Here is a 25,421-nt window from a genome sequence, read left to right on the forward strand (position 1 = left end):
CATGTTTTTTATAAAATTTATTCAATTTAACATAAATTAATAATACATACACTACTATGTTCCGTTACTGGTAAAACCATACTACATGGTACATGTCATTACAAATTACAGCGAAACTTATACAATGCATAGGAGATTTATGGAATGTTGCAGTCTTATTTAGGCCTAGAGGTACACGGCTGAGCAATATCGTCACAGAAAGTAGTTTTTATCTATCCCTCAATACACCAAACTTTATATCAATGTCTAAAGTCACAAGTAAAAAATATGAAATTTTGATAATAAAGTTTCGTTTCAAATTATTGTATCTAAATAATTATATTACATACATATGTATTGCTGGTGCAGTATTTTCAAAGAATATTTATAATATATTGTTGGAGTTTGCATACCATGTAGAATTAATAATGGAAGCCGTTACAATATGAAAATGGCAAAATTTAAAACTATTTCGAGATTCAACCCTGAGATCTGAAGCTGTTTTACAAAGAAATGAATACGATTCATAAATATGAACGCTTGTTATTAAATATTGTGATATATTAATGTAAAATTATTTATATGATTATATGTGTTTTTGACAATATTTAATTGTGTATAAAAAATTAAATAAATAATAGATAACATTGCAAAGTCAGAAAACATTCGTCATTATTCATTGGAATGTGTAAAAGCGAATCAAATGACACGACAATGTTAAGGTCAGATTAAGTTTGGATCGACTCCAAACAGCTGTTTGTCGTAAACTCATTTACCGTAGGGCGTCTCCTCTTAAGAATGTATTGACATGAATTAGCAACACGTAACCCACAACATTCAATTAGTTAAATAAAGTCATCGTCTCTTTGTCATGATTCCTTCATTATGTTTTTTAAGCGTATTTGTGCCGTAATCGAAATCACAATAACCTTAACGGGGCACGGGCAGACATACTTTCGCGTCTGTCCAATGTTTTCGAGAGCGACTCGTCCCGCGCAAAGCGGAGAAGTGAGGTTCGGCAAATTGACTTTTGGCAAGGTCGACTTTGCCGTGACGCGCCACGGCCCGTCGACGTGTGGGCGAATTCTTTAAATATTCGACACTCGCCACGTTCACATCTTTTTGCCTGCATTTTTGCTTAATCTAAGGTCGAAGACCGGCCTCGTCGCCTCCTTTGCTTTACCGGACCGGGTCTGTACATCGAATGCGCGAACACGCGAAGCTGCCTGAAATTCTATATAAAAAATAAATAAACAAAAGTGATAATCGACGTTCGGACACTGCGACATCTCCGGGGTTAAACGAATCGTCACGAGCCCCCGGCGGACGCAAAAGTAAATGCTATAACGGTCGGGCGCAAATCGGCTCCATCCGGCGACGAGCGGCGGACGAGAAGCGGTGAAGCGGGTCGAGGGCTCGCTCAAACGGGAGTCCCGAAGTCGGGGTCTCCGTCGCCGTTCACGAGCAGGCCGTGAGCCTCCACGCGACGCGCCGAACCTATCCTGGAAACGGAGCGCACTCGTCTTTAAGTTCGTTCACCGTAGCGACTCGGCCTCGCCGACCGATGGAATGTCTACGTCTAAGTCTAAGTCTACCTGAAATTTTTAATTTCTTTCCTCGGCTTCGAGTCGCCGTCGAGCTCGGTCGGCGCAGTCGCCCCGGCCGCCTTGCGCTCGGCGGCGAGAGACGCGGAAGCGGTGTCCGACGCCCCCGGACTCACGATCGAGACGGCGGGAACGGAGTCGGTGGCGGCGCTCGGCGCCATCGTCACCTCTCGAGCGACGGGCACTGCGTTGTCGCAGGAGTCGCCTGCGAACAGAGCGAACGTCAAGCGGCGGACTCGCCGGAGGGCGGTCGTCTCTCGGGCGCCTCGGTCGAGGGACACCGACCGGATCGAGGCCGATTGTCCAGGGCGTCGTCGTCGGAGCGGTGCCTCTGCTTTAGGGCGACGTAGGTGCCCCTCGAGCGCCAGTCGCGAGCGCGCGCCGCGTCCGCCTCGCCCCCCGGCTCGTCCGACGACACTCCCTCCACGGACACCGCACTGTACGCGCCTTTCGTCCTCCAGTCCTACAATTGTCGGCGATTGTCGTTTTTATTTAATATTTGTAATTATTATTAATGTGTTTTCGGTTCTGCTACAATTGTTTGTCATCTTTCGAAACGTCGACGGGATCGTCCGTCGCTCGGCAGAGACCACGCGATGTGATGCGGTAGAACGGCGTTTACCAGGGCCTTCCTCTTCTTGAGCGAGGTCCTGGCGAGGTGCACCGGCGTCGAGCCGGGCGAGGCCGACGGGGCCGGACTCCGTCCCGCCGCGACCTCCTCCAGCTTCACCATCTACGGAGCACGAGCACGGTAAGCGGGGACATTCAAAGCTGAGCGGGACCGTCGACCGGAGCGTCCTTGCCTCGAGCCTCGCTTCGATCTTGATGGAGTCGTCGTCCATGTCGAGGATGTCGAGGTTGTTGTTGATGTTGTTGTAGTCGGGGTAAGGGGCGAGTTCAGGCCCGACGGGACCGTTGGGAGGGCCGAACGCCACGAAGCGCGATTCGCTGCCGGTGCGCGATCTCTCCTCCGAGTTGCATCTGGAAAGTTAGGTTTGTTTGTAAGCTGATAATAGTAATCTTTAAATAAATTATAAATAAAGCAGAATTCTATCGACGATATACGTAACCTGCATTAAGATTGAGTCTCTGTCTACTTTTTCAAATAAGCTATCGGTATGAGGTTAAGCGAGGATTGTTACCGAGTAATTCCCATTATTGTCAGCCTTCGAATAAAAAGATTAGAACCTGTGGTTATATTCCGGAGTCCTCGGTGCCGTGGGAGTTACTCCGGAGCCGTCCCTCTCGTCGCAGTACTCTTCGCCGTCTTCCGGATACAAGGGGAACCTGAACGTGCCACAATTTTAATGTACAATTTCTTCCTTCGACTCATTCATGAGACGGCATTGTGCAAATATTAAAAACCTGTAGTTGTCTTCGGAGAGCCTGTCCTCGTCGTCAGTGGCGATGTACTGCACGCAAAGTGCGCAGTCCCCCTTCACGCTCTGCAGCGCTTGCACGGCTTCCTTGTGGCACGCCTGCCGGAGTTGCACGAGCAAATCGTCAACGGCTCTCTCTTTTCAGAGCAACTTTAACGGGGTTTCTTAAATTGACTTAACTAATTAATGCCTGACGATTTTGGCGTCGGCAGTGATTGTTAATAAACGTTTTGTACCTCGACTGTTATCATTATCGACGCATTGTAATCGCAGTATATAACATCACCTGCGTGAGGTCGACGTCGTTGATGGCCAGTATGGCATCCCCGACGTACAACTGTCCCGTCAGAGCGGCGGGTCCGCCCATCTCCAACTCCGAAATCAGGATGGGCACGCCGTGCTCGCGACCGCCCTGGAACGTGCGACGACTCTTACAACATTACTGCACATCAAAATGAGCTCCTAGAGTAATCCCGACGAATACGCACCGTGACCGAGATGCCGAGGCCGAGATGCGGCGAGCGTCGTACGCGCACGGTGCGCGGTCTGGCGCGGAGAGGGCCGGCGGGCCGCGGGGGCCGGGGGGAGGTGCCGCGGCACACGCGCACCAGCGTCTTGTGCCGCTGCAGCAAGATCTCCGCTTCCACCTGCGGGTCCCCACTTGGCTTTATTGCAATATAGGGTACCCAGTTCTTCTATCTTATACATATATAAATACATATAACTACTTCTTGCAATGTTAAAAACAATAGACGGGCGATGCCGTTTCTCACCTGCGCCCAGAGAGAATCTCTCAGTTCTGCTCGCATGTCGCTGCCCAGCAACTGCAGTTGTTGTATGCGTCCGGCCAACTCCTTATCCAAATACTTCGTCGCTAATCTGAAAAACCATTGAGCCGAAATGAGCCAAAGCGTTGTCCCACATTTTGTATTTAAAGAAATCGAATCTCTCCCGTATGTATGTATGTACGTAGTACGTACTCACACGGGATGCAAATATTCTTTAACTCTTTTGCTTCACAACGTTTAACTGTTTCTATACTTTATTAGTCCTAAGTAAAAGGATTTCGATTTGCTTTCTCACCTAGCACCGAAAAGTTCCGAATGGAGCGCGAGAACCGTTTCTCGTAGCGATGCATTTTCCCTCGCTAGCTGAGCGGCCTCCGCCCGAGCTCGCGCCGCCTCAGGGACGTTGCCCGCCACGTCTCCACCCTCTTGACAGCCACCTCGAATGTATACAAATACTCGAAAAGCTTTTCTACTCTCTATGCTTATAGAGTCTGTCTAGTTTAGGGAATATAGAATCAAATAAAAATGTCCTTAAAAAATGGTTTTAAATTAACGCAAAATTGCCGACAACTATTTATCAGCTGTCCATCATTTAAATTATATGACCTAGGAAGTAATAACAGCCATTCATAAAATACAAAAATGCTCACCAGCTGACGCCGCGCGCGCCTGCACCAATTCTGCCCTCATATCCACCAACTCGGCCTGAAAAAAAGAGTGAAACTTGACTCCATTGTAATAGTAACATTCTACTATAGGCGTGTCAACAGACAATAGAATGTAATCGTAAACCCAGATCGGTTGAGCTTATTGTCGTCGCCGGAGATAACATCTTTGGAAAATGTGTAACACGTTCATTGGCGTTGTACCCACATTATCTAAACATATATTACATTCACAACCTTCGGCCAATTTATTTCAAATAAGCGAGTGCCGCATATGGGGAATGAATCGTCACAACCCCGAACATTACTACTAACTAACTTTAATTGTATAAATGATTTTACAAATATTATTTATGACATTTTAACTCGAACCTCAACGAGCCGAAATGTATGACCGTGATTTAACTAGCTTCACAGAAATGTATCAAACAGTGTATTTTCGAAAATTGAAATATGGCGCGTCAATCAATTATTGTTATTAATCGATCGTACATTTAATATATTTTCTTAACTCGCGACTGATTTAAATTCGGGGCGTTCTGCTCATTACAAAGATGTGATTGAGAAACAAATTACCTAACTCGGTTTCACTCGTTCAAGCAAATAGGGATTTAATCAATCGATACGTTAAGTGATGTAATAGAAGTACTTAGACAGAACCGCTTCCAATACTTGTAATTACGATAAACACAAAATGAGGATTACCTAACACGCTAAATTAAAGGTTCATAAAATCATGCAATACCTTGGCCATTTATTATTTAAGACCGATATGTGAAAATAAAATTTATAGAACTCATAAACACTTTTATAGACACTTCATTAGCGCATCGAATAAGTGAATATAATTATGAGGCCAATAAACAATAAACACGACCTACGCCGAATTCAAGACCATTAACATAGTAGAATTAACATATTATAAATACCGATAGTGGACGTCGCCTGTAAATATTATAACAAAATTCACACTGTAGGAGCAGATCAACTCTGCTCCCAAATCGCCAAGTAACTGATTGATATATTCCCCGTATTCGTTATCCTCGTTATATTGTGCGCTGAGATTGCCTGCAGATAACGTTCCCGCAAGATTGATTCCCTGCGGCTCTTTATCGGCGTGTGCATCTCGGACAGACAATTTGCCAATAGCAATAGCCAGCGTACGCGCTGCGCTTCTTCGCACTGAAGTCTTCCAACACAAAATAATAACAATAAATCACCGTCTGTGTCGACACTTGCGGGAATAAACATGCTACATGAAATTCGAACCTAATTTGAATAACAGGTGTCAGATTTAAGTAACTATTCTGGACGCAGTCTCAGCATCTTAATGAGGCCACACATATCGAATTCGGTGAGATCATAATTGATTTATGTAATGATAGTTGTAGTATAAGCCGGCCCTGGGCGAGAGTTACAACCGATTGGACGTTAACTTACGCATACTTAACAAATGGGCACTCAAAAGGCTATTCCATTCAACATTTCATCAATAGCGAAAGGTGGAACCTCGAATAGTTCATTGCACGTATGAAAGATCGTTGTTTAATCGGTCTCGCCGCGCCCTTTATTGTTCTCTGTACCGAGTATTGACTAGAATAATAGCGCTCGTTACATTTACATGTGGCGGTGAACGCGGCCGAGGCGCTTTGGTCCTTCGCCTTTTCACTTATTGTCACTCGATATGCAAACACCTCGCCACACTAACTGTTCTCGAATAATTTAAACAGACTGGAGGTTAATAACTTGCATCTTTACTAAACATTATTCCTTTGAACAAAGAGTTTGGAATGTTTAATTTCATACGGTACACTGTCGTACAGATAATGAGCCGTTATTCAAGAATCAAGGTATCCTAATAAGGTATAATGTGACAGTGTGAGGTGAACTTGCATCTAATTTCGTTTTTATCATAAGTGCAGCCAAAAGGTCGAATTAAAAGTGAACAGCCGGAGCCAGCCAAACCGGGTTCAAGACCCACGCACAAAACGTCTTTCTGGAGCGATTGCTTAGCTTGTTAAACTTACGCATCATAGAAAATGCATTTTAACAATTTGAAAGTATTCGAAACGTGCTACAATGAGGACAGTCAATGGGCGTATGAAAGACATTACCACCCGGGCGCATAACGGACTGAATGAGCATCAACCACTACAAGAGCAAAATATCTTCTCCGTTCCCACCTATGTATAAATGTATATTTAAATCACTAGGAGGGAAAAGTAAAGACTAAAGAAGGTGTAGTAACAAGTATAAGACGAGTTTCGATTAAATTCTATTGTTCTACAATGAAAACAATGAATGCCTACATAAATGACCCACTGACAAATGACGGCGGACAGGATAATCACACGGCGTCTCTTGGGAATCTTCCAAGTAGTTGACTATGAAATTAATTTGGTTTATCTTCATTTGACATTTGTCCGATATGTAATAAAATATAACGGAACGGCCGACTACCTTCATTCTTAAACGTTACTCTAATCTTTTTAAATTTAATCGGTAATTTTATCAGACTTCAAGGCTCTCCCGAGGAGACGCTTCGGGCGTACATAATTGAACAAAAGCTTAAGAATTTGAAATAGAGGATGAGATTACCCTAAACCACCATGCACTAAGCACAATGACTTCAATAAATGGAGGAGTTACTTCGTTTTAATGTATTAAATCACTACACAGTTGTGTTGAAGTTTCAATGAACTTTTCTCAAGTTGAAGGAAGACATGTAAATCCCTATTTATAGGATGTTATAAATGCATTGCAGATGCCTCTATAATAGAATCTGATATGTTCTCAGCATTTTAATTTGACACGTTTCTGGCTGACCGTTAATCACGAGTGTTTCTATAGATACGTAATTGGAAATAGAGCTAAAAAGTAAGCCTCTAAGCATAGTTCTACGAAAATCAGTTGAATCATTCAGCGACTAGTCAGTTGCATTATGCCTACTTTTACTTCACATTGAATTTATAAAATGACATTGGTCATATAACAATCATCAGAAAACTATTTATTTAGCGAAGACTTATTGTAGACGAAAATATTGTATTCATGAGGAAACGAGATATAAGCGGTGAAATGCAAACGACATTATTGCACCTGGCAATGCGAGCGACGTCATCAGGTCTGTAGTGCACTTCTAGGAATCGGGTCTATGCACCGTCCAATCTGAAGGTAATGCATTCTTGTTAACATCCCGTATTAGATTACCAATTCAATGTACAACGGTTGGTCGGATTTAGTTGTTACATTCGCTACACAGGGATTCGCATATATTTCATTTTGTGCGATTAAGATTTTACCATTTTCCAAATTACTAAACATTTTACAAGTATTTAACTTACTCTATAGGCTGATGTCATATATCCATGAATGTTAGTACAATAGTTTGTGAATAGTTATTTCGTATGACTAATAAGCGAGTAATTATAGTACATATGCTAGTTTAAATTTTATGGACGCGTCAGACCTATTCGTGCAAGTGTTTAGTTTATTTACAGCTGATGATTATGAAACAAATCCAAGCCGAGTAATTACTGCGATCTTTAAAGGCATTTCAAATAAAACCAAGAACACTAAAGTATCAACATCATATCATTATTGGTCTCGATAAGCAAGACGCGCATTAAATCTTATGCGATCCTTGAAAACAAGTTTGCATGCCTCAATATTTGCGGTCACAGTCGCAAGCTAAGGTACGTGTAAGCCTGAGAGATTTATAAAACTCACCGCGAGCACGTCTGAATCAAACATTCAAAATCCAAGCGAATAATCGACAATATTCAGCTTCTCCAGCATTTTAATATAAATTTCAATCTTTTATAAATTTCTATAAGTCTATCTTGAAACTTTGTACAATTATATGACCGCGAAATCATCTTAGTGCATCTTTGCAGGCTTACTCCGAAACTTTTAGACTGAGAATGCGTACTGTGTAGTTGTGTAGGTAGGTAAATAGGGTAATGGGCATAAGCCCATTAGACGCCAATTATTCCTCATTCAGAATGTCACGTACGTAATTCGTAATCCTTCACAAATCTTACATTGTATTAAATAATGCTTAAGTTTATCCGATCGGCACAGGTGTGGCACCTTGTAATTGGCATTCACAGGTGCTGCATTAACATTGACAAAAATGCTAATAATATGCGTTTTAATGCCGACGTGGGCTTCACCTAACGACCGATCAAAATATTGCGCCCGCGACGTTACATTTCAATATGAATAAGTTTCTTATGTAGGCAATAAATACAGTATTTATTATTACAAGGTCAACTTTTGGGAAAGTTGTAAACGGGACAGAGCGTGCTAAAAGTTTCTTCAAAGCTAATTAACGAAACATGACGGTTCAACTGCAACTGGTGTTAGACAACATGGCCTGTGTTATGGCGCGATAAAGAGCCATTATTTTTAATGCCTCGCAATCTAATCTGCGGAGCCGTTGGAGATGAAACTTAATAGCTCCCAGTTTATGTGATCACTCAAAGTCAGGTACAATGTGATTGTCCGTTAACGCAAAAATTATATAAGGAGTTACTGTTATTACGGATTGTGAGAAGAAATCGATTTAGTCAAGCAATAATATAAATGACAGACCGTTGCCACTGGCATTCGTCTTGGCTTTAGATATCTGTACTGTTCCCTTGATCATTTTACATTTATAGAAAAACACCGGTGGACTGGTACCTGTGAGAAAACTACAAAGTTTTGATCGACACTTCATTGGTGCACAGCTGGGGTACGAGGCATGACCTAAGCGTTGGCAGTTCATGCCCAAACACTGGGCTGCAATGAAACCTTAGAACTATCTGTTACCTTCGAATAGATACAATTACAAAGACGCAATCGGTTAGGGTCAAAGCTGCTCGGAGCCGAGTTCTAGGTCTAACCACAAACCACATACGGGGTAACAAAGAACTTAAATAGCGGAACTCGTGCGGTTAGTGATCAGAATCGATGCGGGCCATAGCATATGTCTCTCATATGGCGACTGGGAGCTTTAAACAATCGCTTTCTGCAGGTATTTTGTTCTGGCCAATTTTAGTTGACTATTTATTTTATTTTTTTCTTTGTCTATGTGCGCATTTAAGACTCGCTCGTACAGAGACGAAAAACATTGTAAGGCATGCCTTAGGCACAGATTGATACAGAAATCTGAGGCCCAGACCTAAAAGGTTGTAGAGCTATTTATATATATATATATAAATATAAATTTTCACAATCATGTAAAACATTATAGTAATGTCGTTGCACTAAACGTTAACATATCACCATTTCGCACAATGTTATCGAAATGCATCGATCATACTGACACACTAATAGACAAGCTTTGAACTATAATTTATACTTTCCTGCTCTTTCTCAGAATATCATAAAAATTATCACGAAAAACAACTTGTTCAATTATAATTCATAGTTCGTAATGTAATTTAACTAGCCAATGATTATCGTGTTGTAGAAGCGATTGGTTTTTTTTTAAATGTAAGTTTATTAGTTTTTAATATCGCAATTAACTAAAACTATATACATAGATTAATTTTTACTCCACATACAAGTTTGTAGTGGATGGGTACTACGCGGTATCTACAGCGCAATATCAATCGGGAACCGTGGTTTATGAACGCCATAAAATCGTGATATAGTACCAGAAGACTACCATAAAGTGAAAAGTAGGTTAAGTTTAATATAAACTAAAGTGGACTTGCAAATTGCAGCATCGGAGCGTTCATCTCAACAGATTGATGCTCGATGGTTATTATTAGTGGAGGAATAGTGCACGTTGTCGACGTCGGTGCTCAATTGATGCTCTCAATTGCGACTTTTCGTTTTATCAATAACTTTTTAAGATGATACAATTTGACTAAAATCCGTAGGCACTGGTATATTTTGAAAATGCGAAACATTTACAAAATAGTATTCTCAACATTATTATACAAACTTTATATTATACTTATTATAAGAAAACCTGACGACGAAGTTTGCAAATATTGTTGTTTTACTTTTATAAAATGGTAATTAAAATACATTGAAATGGCCCGTGATAAGACAATGTTATCCCGCAAGTGACGTAATTTTGTGCAATTAGAATAACTTGAATATAAGGCGAATTAGCAAAGATAGGAGATATCTTGATACCGCTAGATACGAATTAAGTCCGGCGTCCAATGATACAAATTGTCATCTAACAAGGGCTTTCCATTTGCTGTAATTGAATAAAATATTTGTCATAATTTGATCTGAATATACTGCGATCACCTATTTCTGGTGCTTACGAAATTAAAACAATAATTCTAAATTTCATCCGCTTAGCTATTCAAGACGTCAAATCGGTTAGTTGATATAGTGAAGGAGGACCTGCTGCAACTGAAAGTCATAAATTGAGAGGACGCACAAGACAGGCCCAGGAAGTTTCTCGTTTCGGAGGCCAATACACTTTTGGTTCGCAGAGCCAGCGGAGTGAGTGTTTGAGTGGTAATTACTTAGTTATTTTATTTTAAAATAATACGTATGGTTCATAAACATCTCTACTTTAAATGAAAAAAGACTCGGTTTATGATTAACGTCGTTGCCCTCAAAAGTCAAAAGCGTCCAATAACTATTCAACGGAATCCACGTATCCTCTGTCGTCTTTGATCTAATCTCTTTGATCCACAAATAGGAACGTATTACGATTCAAATATTCATTTTTGCTTGATCACATAATTCGCCAATATAATCAAAAAGCTTACAAAACTGTTGGCTACAATAAAGTGTAGAAACGATGTGTAAACTAGAATCGTTTAGCTAAATTGATTTATTGCTGATTGGTCATTCACACGGACTAGGCAATCATTGTCGAATGGCTCCCGACGGCCAATTAGCAGTACAACACACAAGATTATATTCACTAATTTCCAGTTCCCAGTTCGGCTTAAATTGACACACATTGAATATTAATCGAGACTTACATAAAAAGCAAATCTCGTCATGCGGTCAAAAGGGTCCTTGATATCTCACATCATCCACATCGTGTTATGCAAAAAACAGTGACAATGAAACGGCATTTTCAATATTGGATCTTTTGATATTAGCTTACGATAGCAGCTGTGTATAGCTGCTAAGATAAATCTTGAATATGCATTATACGTTCACATTAGCATAATGCAAACGATATAACAAGATACATTCAACAAATTTGATTACTTTGATAAAAACGTGGCTATCATTATAAGAATATTATAATTATAAGTGTTAATAACTAAGGAAAGAGTATTGAAAATTTACAAATTGCGTTCCTCAAAAAGTACTTATCTGCTTTCATCAAAGCAAACAATAACACGCATGACGAAAATCTAGTGAGTTAAGATAAGGAAGGCTGCAGTCATCTCAAGAATCAACATACAAACCAAGATAGATAACAAAATACATCATTTTTATCTGGCAATAAATTGAAATGCTAAAAAATACATTAAAGACACGATGCTTAAATACCGTAACTAATGTAAATAGAAAATGTCTACTTCTCCGGAACCCAAGCCGGCCGTCACCAATTACGCAGAAGGCAGTAAATCATGCACAGGTGTGTGGGAAATTGGCTTCGCTTTTGATGATCGCAAAATGTTCAGCATCATCCATCGAAGGAGGGAAAGTTTTACGTAACGCACTTTAACTGTAATACCAATATTGATTGAGATGATCCATCGTAAATTGGACACTTGATATAAACGACGAGTGTCGCAACCGTAATGAGCGATCAAAGACGTCTTTTCACCGTTTCCGTATTTAATTAATTAACATCGAAACAAACGATTCATTTCATTACCCTTGACTATTTATCTACGTCTTTCTCACGCACACGCACTCTCCTCACTCCCGTCTATGGCATCGTACTTGACTTTCGGCTATTAGAGCTGCAGTAGGATATTCTATCCAACCCAATGTTTAATAAATATAAATGTTTGAACTTATTTGTTACTATAGGTTGACAATAATGCGACGGACATCGTGGACTCGCGACTAATATTAATGATAAACAAAATAACGTCACACTTTCCACGCTACAACTGTAAGTGAAAGCATAAGATGTAAAACCTCTGAAAAGTTATTGAGGAAGGCTTCAGTTGTAGCGGGGAGGTGCGCGTACGCACGGGGCGTGGCCGAGCCTGGCCGTCGCCGTCGCAGCCACAACCGTCGCGGATGCTGGGCCGGCCGCACTCGTCGCGCGCAAACCGAAAACACGCAAAGTTCACGCGCAACATTACGATGTTTCTAAAGTAAAATAAATTGTGAGTGCTGTGATTGTGAACTCTCCCGTTCTAAGAAATCGCACGCGTCGCGACACCAACTCCAAATAGGTAACGTCAAAGCTTATCAACTTATCACCGCATCTTTTGATAATGGACTGCCATTACGATCCATGCGAATATTGTAACCTCTTTAAATTCCTAACGAAACAATTATGCAGATTAGATTGACTCTCTAAATGTGCCGAAAATAAATTAAGAATCATATGCGTCTAATCGAAACAAACTCCCGTTTTCATACTTTTACGAAAATATTGAACATGAACAATCACAATTAATAATACATAATATATGTAAATGTATATGCTAATTTGTGGTAGGAAAACGCCATTTTTCAATCATAACATTAAACATAATTTACCTATAAACACATATTTTACGACTCTATTAATAACAATATTGCTTTTATTTATTTTTCAATATCATTTTTTAACATAACAGTTATGATCTTTTTTTCATTAAAAATATACCTACTCAATTACACAATAGAATAGTTTTACTGGTTTACATTATTTTACTACACATTGATGAGAAACTTTCTACTCAAAGTTACACTTACAAAACCGATATAACAGAATGAAGTAAATACTAAATTGCGACATTGTACGAAAGATAATAATAAATTAGCATAATCGCAAACCTATTCGCGTTTTACCCATTCTACGCAGTAATGTGTAATTAATTAGCAGTTAAAAATTTGACTGCCCGTTAAATTCTCTGAATTAATTCCCTAACAAGTAACTGTTGTAAGCTTCTTCAGTGAAGAATATTCATTTACCATATAAACTTTGTATTTCAAGAAATTTATGGAGCATTTCGCGGCAAACAAACAAGTCCAAGAGCATAAATCATAATATTGACCGGTTTGCAAACTACCGTCTTGATATCGTAATCATCAGTTTGCTGCACTCAAGGCAACGGAGACCTTTACTTCGCGATTCGGATCTAGATTTTATTTTACGGCATTCATATATTTCCTTTAGACGTTTTGGCCTTTACGTAATCAACGTAGGTGCACAAGTGATACTTACGAAAGTCCAGATTTTGAAGAGGTGTTGGGCTAATCATTAATTGTGAATTAAGACATGTTGGCACTAACGTCTACTGTAAAGTGCAGATTAGATCAAGATATAACGTGATCAGGATACTATTTAGGAAATTGTTTCACGTCACCCGTTTAACATATTTCGAAATCGATCATTTGTTTCCCAAGTAAAGAGTAATTGAGGCGTATAAAGTAATAATCTGCGCGTTATTAGAATAAAGCTGTTCTTAAATCATCATTAATTCTTACAAAAGTAGCACCTTGGAAATTGTGTAATTCGTTGAACACACGCGGCATCTCTTGTGTTGCCACAAATAAATATTTTCTAATTAAAATTGCTACAAGCCCTTTCTACTTAAATTATAACCATTGTTCTCGGAGATATTTCGCAAAGTGCCCGCAGGCGGCCATAATCAATTACATTTCCAGTCAGCCCCGGAATAACTTGCACTTCCCGTGAACGATCTAACTTCCATATGAAACTTAATGGGAAACGGTTGAGTGTTGATCATACAAGTACACGTTGAACGATAATAATTCTATTGCAGCTGAATAAAACAGCAAACCGATAATAATGGAGTGTTTCCTCTAAAAAGGCGACTTACTTGTTATTTCTCTAAGAGGACGCAAAGAGGGGGAGTCTCACCGCGACCGCGTGTGGTAAAACCCTGAGGTACTGCTCCGGTCGTGCCTGCTTATTTGGCTGAAGCCGGAAGGCAACAGCACTCACACTATGAAGGGATTGACTGATTGCACAGTCACAGGTTATTTCACCAGTGGGCGATGGGGTCGTCACGTCCCGACGCCGACAAAAATGTCTTGAAAGTCTATATAGTTTGAATATTTTACCTGCTTTAAAATCAGGACGATCACGCCATCTACTAGGCTTCTATCACCTAACATTCTTTAGAGGGAATTTAATTCAGTATGCGTATCAACGTAAGCAAATAGCTACAAGTGGGGCTCCCGGTGACAAGTGCGTTGTATTTGTCCGTCGCAAACAGCTCCTCGGTCCCGACACGTCTGCTGCGCTCAAATATTATATGCCTCCCACATGAACAAATAAAGAATATTTTTTATTAATCTTAATGTACCTACTATCTCTACGATGTTTATAATTGCCGTTCAATATGCTCGTTCCTAATTCTATGAGCACTTTAATTAGGACGGATTGACAAATACATCCATTTATAATGGACTCATAGCGCGAGGCTTTTACGTGCTCTGTTAATGTTGGCAATGCGTTTTTTGTTATCTTAACCGCTAACCTCCCGACGCATAAGAGTATGGCAAGAGAAAGTATTTAGCATTATTGTCTCGTCACCTTTGCCTTAACTATAAACGAATTCATAAATTACTTTATAATTAAACTATACAACTGTATAAGTTGTTTACCTATAGCAACGTTAGAGAATACTTTCATATTGTAAAGAAGATTGTAAATAGCTTTAGACATTGTTAACTCAAAATTCACATATGTAGCTGAAGCCAAACTAAATATAATGATCTAACTGACGTTTAGTCTCCATCATGCTAATGTTGAAATTTAGATAATGTCGCCGCGAAGCCGGTTTGCAAGCATTCCTTCTTTATTACAACGTTTTGTGTAGTTTACATAAAGTGTGACCTAAGATTCTACGAATGGTTGAGCAGACGAATAAAATAAATAAAATTAAACGATCCTTATCAAAAAACCAGATTGCAACACAAAGCTCGTTCTGAGTCTTGTTTATTATCAGTTCCTAATTCCCGAAACAATTCATTTCTTTACTTGGAACGAGACGAGAGGCAATTGCGTTGCTCGGGTGCGTAACTTTTAAGGTAATTTATAAACCCGCTACTTTATATTATTAGTTTTGTTTAGAAAAAATATCTATTTTCTCAGATTACCAACAAAGTTGACAATACATTAACGTCTCTCAGCCATTGAACCTTGCCGTCTTGACCTCAGTGCCGTAACTTCCTCGTGTTTCTCGTCACCCACTAATACCTGTTTAATTTGTCGTTAACAATAACAAAATAAACCGAGGTGTAATCAGAATATGAAGGAGACCATGACGGAGGGCATAACACAAGATATCATTGTTTATCTATTCTATTACTTTGCGGAACAAAAGAGAATTGTGCTAGCAAACTCTAAAAACTTTAGCAAATGTACTTAGGTAAATCCCCAAGCGATATATCCATATTAATAATTCCACACACAATGCGTCGAATAACTCAAATCAATTGCGTGAATTGATGTTTACTAAGAGCGAGATTAGTACGGATTAAATATTCATGTTGCACAATTGTACGCAGGAGACGGGACGCTGGCTTCAATTCAACTGTTTGTTAATGAAAACCTGTGCTTTCTACGCGTTTGTTTTGTCATTGTTGTATCTCCGTTTATCATAATTATCATCTCTAGAATATCTAATGCAAAACTATTGCTGTTAAAAGTTTTACTGTTTAATTGACAGTGACACAGAGGGGCAATTTTTTTTAAATGTAGTACTTGTCATAATTTTGGTGTTTATTTGGATAAGGAACAATTCAGCCATTTCTGTTAATTCCTGACTCCTTAAATAAAAAGTTAACATGACTCATATTACATTTGTCATCGCAGTGTTATCAGAAAAATGTCATCGAAATAGTCACATACAAGAAAAACGTTAAAAGCTTCTGGTCCTTCAATAATCTTTGTTTTATGTTGTGTACTAACGCACAGCTTTAAGCAGGATTAACAGATACTTTTAAATGTTACACATTTTATGATGGCATGCCGACTCCGAATTATACTACCTATTACTCATAAATACTGTAATATTTCGGATGAGCTGTCAAACGTTTATGGCACGAGCTATAATTCATAGTACATTTACTCAAAGATTAATATAAAAATAACAGAACGACAGCTATTTAGCAGAAAATATTCTGTGTTGCCGCCGCGCAGTCTCCACGAGCCTATTACAAAAAACATTATTGTGTACAATACTATTTCATATATGTTTGAGGGTTCGTGGATATGAAGATGTTCATTTATGACTTAATACAGATTGTATTATATAGATTGTAGTTGTTTACAGCAACTCTTGAAATTGTCACGGCATTGTTATTGCGAGCCCTCTGGTAGTGTGTCCTAGTCTTTTCAATTTCTATTTAATGTGACAAAGTCGTAAAGGAGGCCGATCTGTGAGCCAAGAAGATAACGCAATCTAGGAGGCTATCTTTAATTAATATAAAAATGTTTTACAATGTTAAAAGTACTTTACAGTTTAACCAAATTAAATAGTTCTTGATTGATCCGGTTACAATAAATCTTAATAAAACAAAATAGTAATGGTTGCACGGTGGTCCTGAAAATGATCAGGGCGGTGAGTCACTTGAATTGCACCCAGCGAAAATTTATAATCGGCAGTCCGACCACATTCCGAGAGCAGGCGCAGGTCACAGCATTTATATTCACATTCTAATCATATCGATATGAATACTGGCATTAGGACATTGTATTATTTTCACTTTATATAATTTAGTTTTATCTGAGCACAAAATACCTTCGACTATACCTACTAACGAGGCAGGTAAGGTTAGGTAAAAACTCGACAACAATAATATTCTCACCCAAGCCTAAAGAACGTATTATGAGTGGGGTTGCTACGTTTTAATTTAGATACGGAAGCCGCATGACTACGCAAGAAAAACCGATTAATTTCATTGTCCAGTGTCGGGCAATCCTTCATAGTGAGTTGCTTGTTTGTCAGCATGGCTGACAGGCATCGTGGCTCGGCTCAGGAATAAGCATGATCTCACCAGGAAACAACCGCACAATAGAAAAGGGGAAAGATGTAAAGGCCGACGACAATACAGAACTAAAACGAATGGTTATTCAAATATTGCCTAGTTTAATAAATTTGACAATCTTTTTTGTAAGAAATTTTGCATTATGAAATATATTTGCACATAAACGCTAGGAAAGAAACCTGGATATATTTCCTAGACGGTTTGGCTCCGCTCCAGTCCTATTGCACTTTAACAAGCGGCCTATAACTTGTACTAGATTTTACGTCTATTTCTATTAGACATTAATAAACGTTTTTAGTGTGCTCACGCGGCTTTACAACGCCCAATTATTGTAATACGGGGTAAACGCATGATTTTTGGAAAATTATATAAAATGAAATGGTTTTTTTTCACAACACTGTTATTAGCAGATGACATATTATATATGTCTTATCATATTGTAAAAAATAAAGTTCTCGTAAGCCGGGTCCAGTGTCACAAGTTTTGCGAAGGACACGGTCGCACTCCAAATATCGGCATTCCTTTCCTTTTTCATCGCAGATAACTATGAGTCTCTTGACACATTTTGTCTGACTTCAAACACACCAAGGCAACTTTGGTACGTTCAAAGACATTTTTTTAACAAACAAAACGCTCGAATATTATATTTCCAAAGAAGCGTTTAAATAACAGACAGTTATCATCAAGTACAGGACTGGCTCGAGGTTCTTGGTCGACTAGGCCAAGGCCCGATGGGCAGTAGCGCTTCGATGATGATATCATTGTTTGGACACGAAGCGCATCCCTCTCATCAACAGTAATTGAATTCTTGACATTATTATATACAATTGTCTAAGAGGTCTAAAAGTCCTGCGCCACGTGAACATGTTTTGCGAGCTTTTGCATGATACAACCTTGATAGATTGTTATAAAGCGCGTATAAATTGCGTCTACACTGTAAATAAATCTACACTGTAAACGTACAGTAACATGCTAATATATAATACGATAATTATCATGCGTTTATGAATAGGGCATAAGTTCGATAGCTGCGCAACGAATCAAGTTTCAATCAAAATACGTGACCACTCACTACTACGACAGCCTTATCGTATTAAAAAACTTAATTTATTTCTTCAATGTAAGAACTTATGTACTCATGCGACTAGCAACAAGTTCAGCATAACAAGCGATGGACATAAATAGATATTCATACAAAATGATTTAATCAGGGGCCGTGACTGACGTATAATAGAAGACGGATTATGAAACCACACGAGACGAGCTTGATCTGACGAAAGGTTGACCCCGAACTTGAGTGGGCGAGCGACGACAATTTGAGGAGCTGGGCCAGAACATTATAAAATCATTGTTATAATGTGTAATAGCGGCTCGCTGCCGAATTTATCGCATTTCAACGCGATTGTAATATTAGTATCATTATACGTATATATATTGCCGTATTCCGCGTCTAGAAAGAGTAGGTACGGTACGATAGAAGCTAGCTGAGAATTAGAGGATGCAACAGTCACAAATCAATACTAGCGGGCTTCGGGTCTTCGAACTGTCGGGGAATGCAAACAAATAGTCATGCATAATAATGACAAAATAGCACACCTGCTTAAAGTACAAACAATGCAAAATCTAGATGCGTTGGGAATAATACGTGCTGTGTTAGTCACCAGTACAGCGATTTCTTCCGGAACAGAAGATTACTCACCATTTCTTTGACAAGAAATTTAAACAAAAACAATTTAAAATCTCCATCGTGTCGATAAACTTTACGCAACTGTTTTTGTGATCTTGTTATTCAGAATGAGGCATTTATTCTTCATTTAGGCAGTTTGTATATTAAGATACTCGAACGAACTCCTCGTATAAACAGGAATCGTTTAAGATACAATGCAGAGTCTAGAGCGAATGGCTGCAGTATGAATGGTCAATCTTAACCAACGTCAAAATTACCAAAAATCAATTACCGGCAACTCTTTAAGCTGAAATTAATCCACTACCATTTACATTCATGGATCCGTGCATCCGTGGATTGATTTACCAAAATTGATGCATCGCACTGTATGAACACAGTTAACTTAGTATCACCAGTGGCTTATTCTATTTAAACGATATTCAGTTTGTTCTTATGGTTTTATATTTCAGGCAGGGCCATGTTAAATGTGGCTGTGGCGGCGCTCGCCTGCCTTTGCCTGGCGCGCTGTTCGCCGGCCGAGCAACACACTCTAGCTTTACACATACCTAAGGTGACTTCAGTGCGTTACTGATTCGTGGTAATACGTGGTAATATGAAAAAGATGAAATATTGTATATTTTCAGGATCTAACAAGCATATTAGCGAATATTGACGAGCGATTGAGAATGTTGGACACCATCAGTGCGTTGCAGGTTAAACAAGCGAGACGACTCGACGTCATACAAGACAAACTGGGTGAGAGCAAACATGCAATCTCACATAAATTGCAAGTAACATCACAAGCCATCATTTTGTGCTATTGACGTGTATAAAGCGTGAACCTAAGTGTTAGGTAAAATATTTCAAAATGCAATGACTCACTGTGTGATCTTATTGTGTCATATCCTATTTTAGTGCCTAACCGTGGGCAACTTTCGCAATTGAACAAACAGGCCCATCAGTTAACCAAGTGCACCCTCTTGCACGTACGCTTCATTAACTATATTCCAACAATTCCAGATCGCGTGGAAACAACTCTATCATTAAGGCTTGAGAGAGCGCAGTTGGCGGCGGAAAGATTAGAGCATAGACTCCACATGCTACAAACCAGTGTACAGGTAGGATTCGTAGAAATCAATTACCATTGAAATAGGGACACGCCAACATAATTGTTTACATAATAACTATTCATTCCAGGCTTCCATCAAAGAGAGCACCGACAAAATAGAGCGAAGTCAAACAACATTTGTTGAAATTGCTCAAAATCTCACCAATCAAATCGACTCCCACTCGCATCTGCTAGAAAAGGTAAGAGTTTAGAAGATTGAACGCTATTCAAACAATATTAAGAGATGAAACCGCTGCTTTCATTTATTTACTATTATATTATATTTAAAGGTAAGCGGTGCATACGCCGACACCTGGCGTCGCAGCATACTACTGGAATCTCTAATGAGAGATGGTATGGCCCTCGTGAATGTGACTAGAAGAGAACTTGCTGACGGTGTACGAGCCCTAGCCAGGAGACAAAGAGATGCACGTCTCAACTCTGCAGACTTAGAGGCAGCTTTTTCTAGGCGATTGAATGACAACACTTACAAAATTGACTTAAAGGTAACAAAATAATTTTAAGATTTATTTCATGTAAATAACTCGTTTCATGATTGATGATTTTAATCAATCTAGAGACATCTTTGTTTCTTTATATTTCTTACGTACTTTGGGCATATTTTATGAAATGTAAATAATTACACTGCAATTTTGTAAGGAAAAATTAATTTCTATTACAATAATTAACCAATGACAAAAATATAAACCCACAATACGATAATGTTACTATTAATATAAAGCACAGAAATTATACCAAAACCTTCAAGCGACATATTATAGATTCCTAATAGTTATATCAGCAAGCACTGAAACCACAGCTTAATATGAGAAGGCCATTATTCAAAGACAAGAAATATTCATAGACGATAAGTTATAGAAGCATAATTATACCTGCATTCCTATCTATATATAGCCTATATGCTTTTTTTGCTCCTCACGAATTCATGATTACTGAATTTTTATCTGGTCGTTGCTAAGCTGGACAAATACTACTAGCATTTTTTAACGCTCGGCGTGACTCGTGACTAGGCTACTTTTAGTCTGGTATGTCTTTAGCTCAATAAATGTTCAGGCCGAATCTATTTCTATCCTGCCTAGTCCATCGCCTGCTTTAGGACAGAGAAAACAGTAATCCTATTTTCTTTTTTAGATGCAGGAAGTGCTAAACGAGCAGAGGCGATTTGTGGACTCCTGTCAACGAGTGCAACTGGATGATCCGACTCATGTGGCAGATGTTTTAGACAAACTTATAGATTCTTTAATAAATAAGTATGTCTTCTAATATTTCTTATCACATGCACAGAAATGTGTGAAAATTTGTCTATAAGTTACTTATTTGTACTGCGATTGTTTCAGAACTGCATCAACATTCCACGAATTGCAAAATATACAGAATAGTGTTCGTAACCACGACAATAAAGTAATGAAGCTTCTCAGCAATCGTCCTTCACAGGTATTTTGAGCTATCGACGTCGTTTAGCAAAGAAACTGTCACTACAGGCTTATTCATTGTCATTATATTCAATCATTTCAGATGGAATCGACTTGCAAGAGACTCGAAACCGTATTCCGAAATTCATCACACGCAGCGTTCAATGAAAAGGAGCTCCAACAGCTCACAGAAAAATTCATTGGCTTGACGAACCGTGCCGACGCTGCACTTCAGCGTCTAGAGAAACTGCTCACTGATGACCCGGGTGGGTCTTCATCCGCTAGTGACGTCACGGCAGCTGCCGACAGATTGCTACAGAAACTTAAGGGGATTAAGTAGGTTTTGATTCTTCAATTCTTTACCAATAAAATATGCATAAGTAATGCCTAGTACGAAATATATCCGAGACTAACTCGATAGTTGAGCGTAGCACGATTTGAATTACGTTTTATATGGTTGTAATATATTGTAGGAGTGAAACAGATTCGGAAGAAAATGTGGAGTTTGGTGAAGATGAACAGGACATGGCTTATTTCGAAGCAGGCAGTGATAACATAATAGAAGAAGATCAGGAAATGCTGAGCAGTGTAGATGGGAAGTCTAAACCGAAGACTACTACAGAAAGTGTTTCCTACCAATTACCACATCGAAGGCATCTTCATAAACATCCGTATGACCGCGGCCCTACTTGGAGAAATTCTGACAATTAATTCTAAGCATGTGATATAAAGTACTCTTTAATAAACAGACAATTATTTTATTAAACTTTAGATTCTAGTTTTTCATAAATACAATAAGAAAATGATAATGATGATACAGTTATAATATTGTCATTTAAAGTACTGTAAATATCACATTATACAATTCTCTATCATCATTTTATTGGGTCGTTATAATGTGCAACACTTTGAGAATATATTTTCTTTTAATGAAATAAGCATGTTAGAGGTTATGCACTAAAACTACACACCGCACAGAGTAATGGCAATTGACTTATTAAACTTCTTCCCAAAAAGGGTGGTGTGCCTATAGTAATTACTCACTAAGAATGTTATCCTGTCCTCTCTACATTATAGATACTTAACTAGATATTTAATCCGGATTTTGGGACAGTCAACCTGAGCTTTGCAGATGTTTTTTTCATAGGGATCTCACTCTAAGAAACGTGATCAGCCATGTAGATCATGTTTCTTAGAGTCAGCTTGTTTGTATAGTATACAAATATCTATTATAATTATTATATGTATCCAGCTTCCTTAAACGGCTTCAAACACTTTCATGGTCATTGTCAGTTCTTCAGATATATCATATATCGGATATATGTGTACTTTGGATAAAATGATACCTAGTAGTTTTTTAAAGTTAGTAAAGTTTAAACCCATTTTGGATTCAATTTGAATTCATTCATTTTGACAAATATTTTTAATAAATACGAACATCATAAACAACATAACTAAAAAATAAAAAGATCTAATGAAATATAAAATCTAACAGGTTTACAATACAAGGCAAACAATATTGACAATGGCCAGCAACATGAGGAATATTGTACTGTATTCTTTGAGTTGATATTTTATTTTACTTTGTTGGGTTCTACAAAGCAAGAGAGGCCACATTAGAGTAGAGGTAGTTTAGTTCAAACTTTGCATTGCATAGGGATGTTACTCTTTACTGATCGCAAGAACTGCTCAATCTTCTTGTGATGCATGAAAAAATGTTTGTTTTATTTAATGCCTCTGTATATGTCTTCATATACGGCATGTAGGCTAGCAGTCGCTAGACTTTTAGTGTTAACATTTAAAGTCAGACACCAATTTGGTTCTGATCTTTTTAAATAAAGTCAACTTATAAATAAATCAAGACATTCATAATTAAAAAGTTCTATTAATCAGCTAATGTATTAAAATTTTCCTACTGTAAACGTTTAAAAAATTTCAACAAATTTTAGTCATTAGCTTACCTCAAGTTTTGCACTGTGCTGAAAAATGGTCAAGGCTTTGTGAGTGAGCTGAGCAAAACAGGAACTCAACGTTGCTATTTTTTGGCGAGAAGAAAACACTGTATCCGGTTCCTCGGTCTCCAGATCCGCTGAGAAACACACGTTCTACTGATTATACACAATTCCTATTGATTCGAGTCAATGACCTTACAGTAATAACTAATTCTTTACGTAACAATAAACAACAAATTAACAAAGAACACCAGGACAACCTATAGTCGCAAACTATACGAAATCACTTTTTTACCAAGGAAACCCAGTCACTGCGAGTATTTTTTTCCATCAGTGAAATTGAGATTGTAGGTATTTATGTATAAATGTAGTTAACTCACCTAAAGATGTATCTAATCCAACACATGCTTTATCAAATTCCTTTTCCAATAAATCTAACCACCGAAAACCAACCCCTGTTGTCGCCATTTTCACTATAAACTTGTTCAATTATTTTCAAAATTTATGTTGTTGACGGCATAACAATAATAATTAGAATCTCGAATTCTCACTCTGGTTGACAGCACTACAGCAGTCGCTTGAAAATTGACAGTTAATATTTTGAAACAACTTTGATCGTTGAATTTGACAACTACAGCCACAGAACACTATTAAGTAGAGGTTGTACACTTTTTGCATAATTCAGGTAGGAATTGTGCAAAAAGTGAGAACTTGTAAAATTAGGAGGAAGTTTATCTTAAATAAATGTTTCATCTACTTACTTCAGAGACCCATGCTTGGATAGAAGAGGAAACCTATGGAAGGTTACCGAAAAATATTATACCGCATTTTGACCATTTTACACTTCCTTTCCCTGCCATGTTTTGGCAATATACGACACTAAAGCGTCAATATAGCACAGTAAAAGTCTATATTTTGCACTAGAGTAGAGATTCCAGCAATTGCGATTTGCGACTCATAAAGAAGAAGGGTCGTTCATGATTATAAAGCACAATTAACTTTTTTGCAGTAGCTCTCTTTTCAGCAAGAACTATTTACATTAATTCAAATACTGAACTTTAGTAAATGAATCGGGCGGTAGAAAAGAAACAAAACGATTTCGGGACAGTCCCTTTTTAATGGAAATTTAAAAGTTGCCATATATAAATAATGATTACTACTTTATTGTGCCAGTAAATTAATATGTTATATAAGAATATTATAAAGTAGTATGTCTCATATACTACACATAATTTTTGTATTGACAACGTTTTTGCTTCATCTATGTTAATGTAGAATGTAATCTATCGAAGCGAAACCGTCAAATTGAGGCGCGTCATATTCCCCGCGCCACTATATTTGTTTGTTAATTCGTTTGTTGTCGAATGTAAACAAACAGTGTTTGGTGTATGTAAATTGATGTCGTGTTGAACACACTCACAGCTTTAGAGTTAGTTATATGAAATTGTTGTGGAAGTAAAATTAATTTGTGATTGACCAAAGAAGTACAGTTTGAATATAGTTTTAGTCTCCAAACATAGTCTAAATTACATAAATTTTCCGTGTTTTAATATTTTTTATGCGCGTGAACCTATATGATCTCATTTGATAACATTTAGTGTCGGATATTGAGCCTGTCGATCAACAAAACTCAGAAATATTAGGTATTGTTAATCAGGATGAATTTACCATAGAGTAACAAAATTATTACAGCGAGCGATTATTTAGGAATCTATATTAAATTTGTCGTAATATAGG

At 38.3% G+C, this 25,421-nt stretch overlaps 2 protein-coding genes across 2 annotated transcripts; one reads left to right on the top strand and one right to left on the bottom strand.

Annotated features, from left to right (window-relative positions):
* On the bottom strand, window positions 1-24,244 carry LOC123706949 (Golgi-associated PDZ and coiled-coil motif-containing protein-like). Its single transcript, XM_045656612.1, has 14 exons — window positions 24,065-24,244; window positions 23,694-23,821; window positions 4,401-4,455; window positions 4,046-4,187; window positions 3,736-3,841; window positions 3,451-3,609; window positions 3,249-3,374; window positions 2,949-3,061; window positions 2,772-2,870; window positions 2,387-2,564; window positions 2,206-2,316; window positions 1,869-2,046; window positions 1,575-1,788; window positions 1-1,481 (listed from the first exon to the last, which is right to left on the bottom strand). The coding sequence occupies exons 1-14, from the start codon at window positions 24,150-24,152 to the stop codon at window positions 1,400-1,402; spliced, it is 1,779 nt and encodes a 592-aa protein (XP_045512568.1). The 5' UTR covers window positions 24,153-24,244; the 3' UTR covers window positions 1-1,399.
* Window positions 12,578-22,480, top strand: LOC123706950. Its single transcript, XM_045656613.1, has 10 exons — window positions 12,578-12,748; window positions 19,662-19,762; window positions 19,836-19,947; window positions 20,212-20,309; window positions 20,389-20,499; window positions 20,590-20,805; window positions 21,452-21,570; window positions 21,658-21,754; window positions 21,836-22,068; window positions 22,206-22,480. The coding sequence occupies exons 2-10, from the start codon at window positions 19,670-19,672 to the stop codon at window positions 22,441-22,443; spliced, it is 1,317 nt and encodes a 438-aa protein (XP_045512569.1). The 5' UTR covers window positions 12,578-12,748; window positions 19,662-19,669; the 3' UTR covers window positions 22,444-22,480.
* Window positions 24,245-25,421: the final 1,177 nt, after the last annotated feature.

The sequence above is a fragment of the Pieris brassicae genome, chromosome 3 (assembly GCF_905147105.1).
Source record: "Pieris brassicae chromosome 3, ilPieBrab1.1, whole genome shotgun sequence".
NCBI lineage: Eukaryota > Metazoa > Arthropoda > Insecta > Lepidoptera > Pieridae > Pieris > Pieris brassicae.

Bases quoted from the DNA above. Each gene is read 5' to 3' on its own strand.
- LOC123706950 (XM_045656613.1), top strand. From the start codon at position 19,670: ATGTTAAATGTGGCTGTGGCGGCGCTCGCCTGCCTTTGCCTGGCGCGC. The intron at 19,763-19,835 runs GTGACTTCAGTG...GTATATTTTCAG, and splicing joins TAGCTTTACACATACCTAAG to GATCTAACAAGCATATTAGC. The intron at 20,806-21,451 runs GTAACAAAATAA...TTTCTTTTTTAG, and splicing joins CTTACAAAATTGACTTAAAG to ATGCAGGAAGTGCTAAACGA.
- LOC123706949 (XM_045656612.1), bottom strand. From the start codon at position 24,152: ATGGCGACAACAGGGGTTGGTTTTCGGTGGTTAGATTTATTGGAAAAG. The intron at 3,375-3,450 runs GTGCGTATTCGT...CGCACGTTCCAG, and splicing joins GCCTCGGCATCTCGGTCACG to GGCGGTCGCGAGCACGGCGT. The intron at 2,047-2,205 runs GTAAACGCCGTT...CGACAATTGTAG, and splicing joins TCAAGAAGAGGAAGGCCCTG to GACTGGAGGACGAAAGGCGC.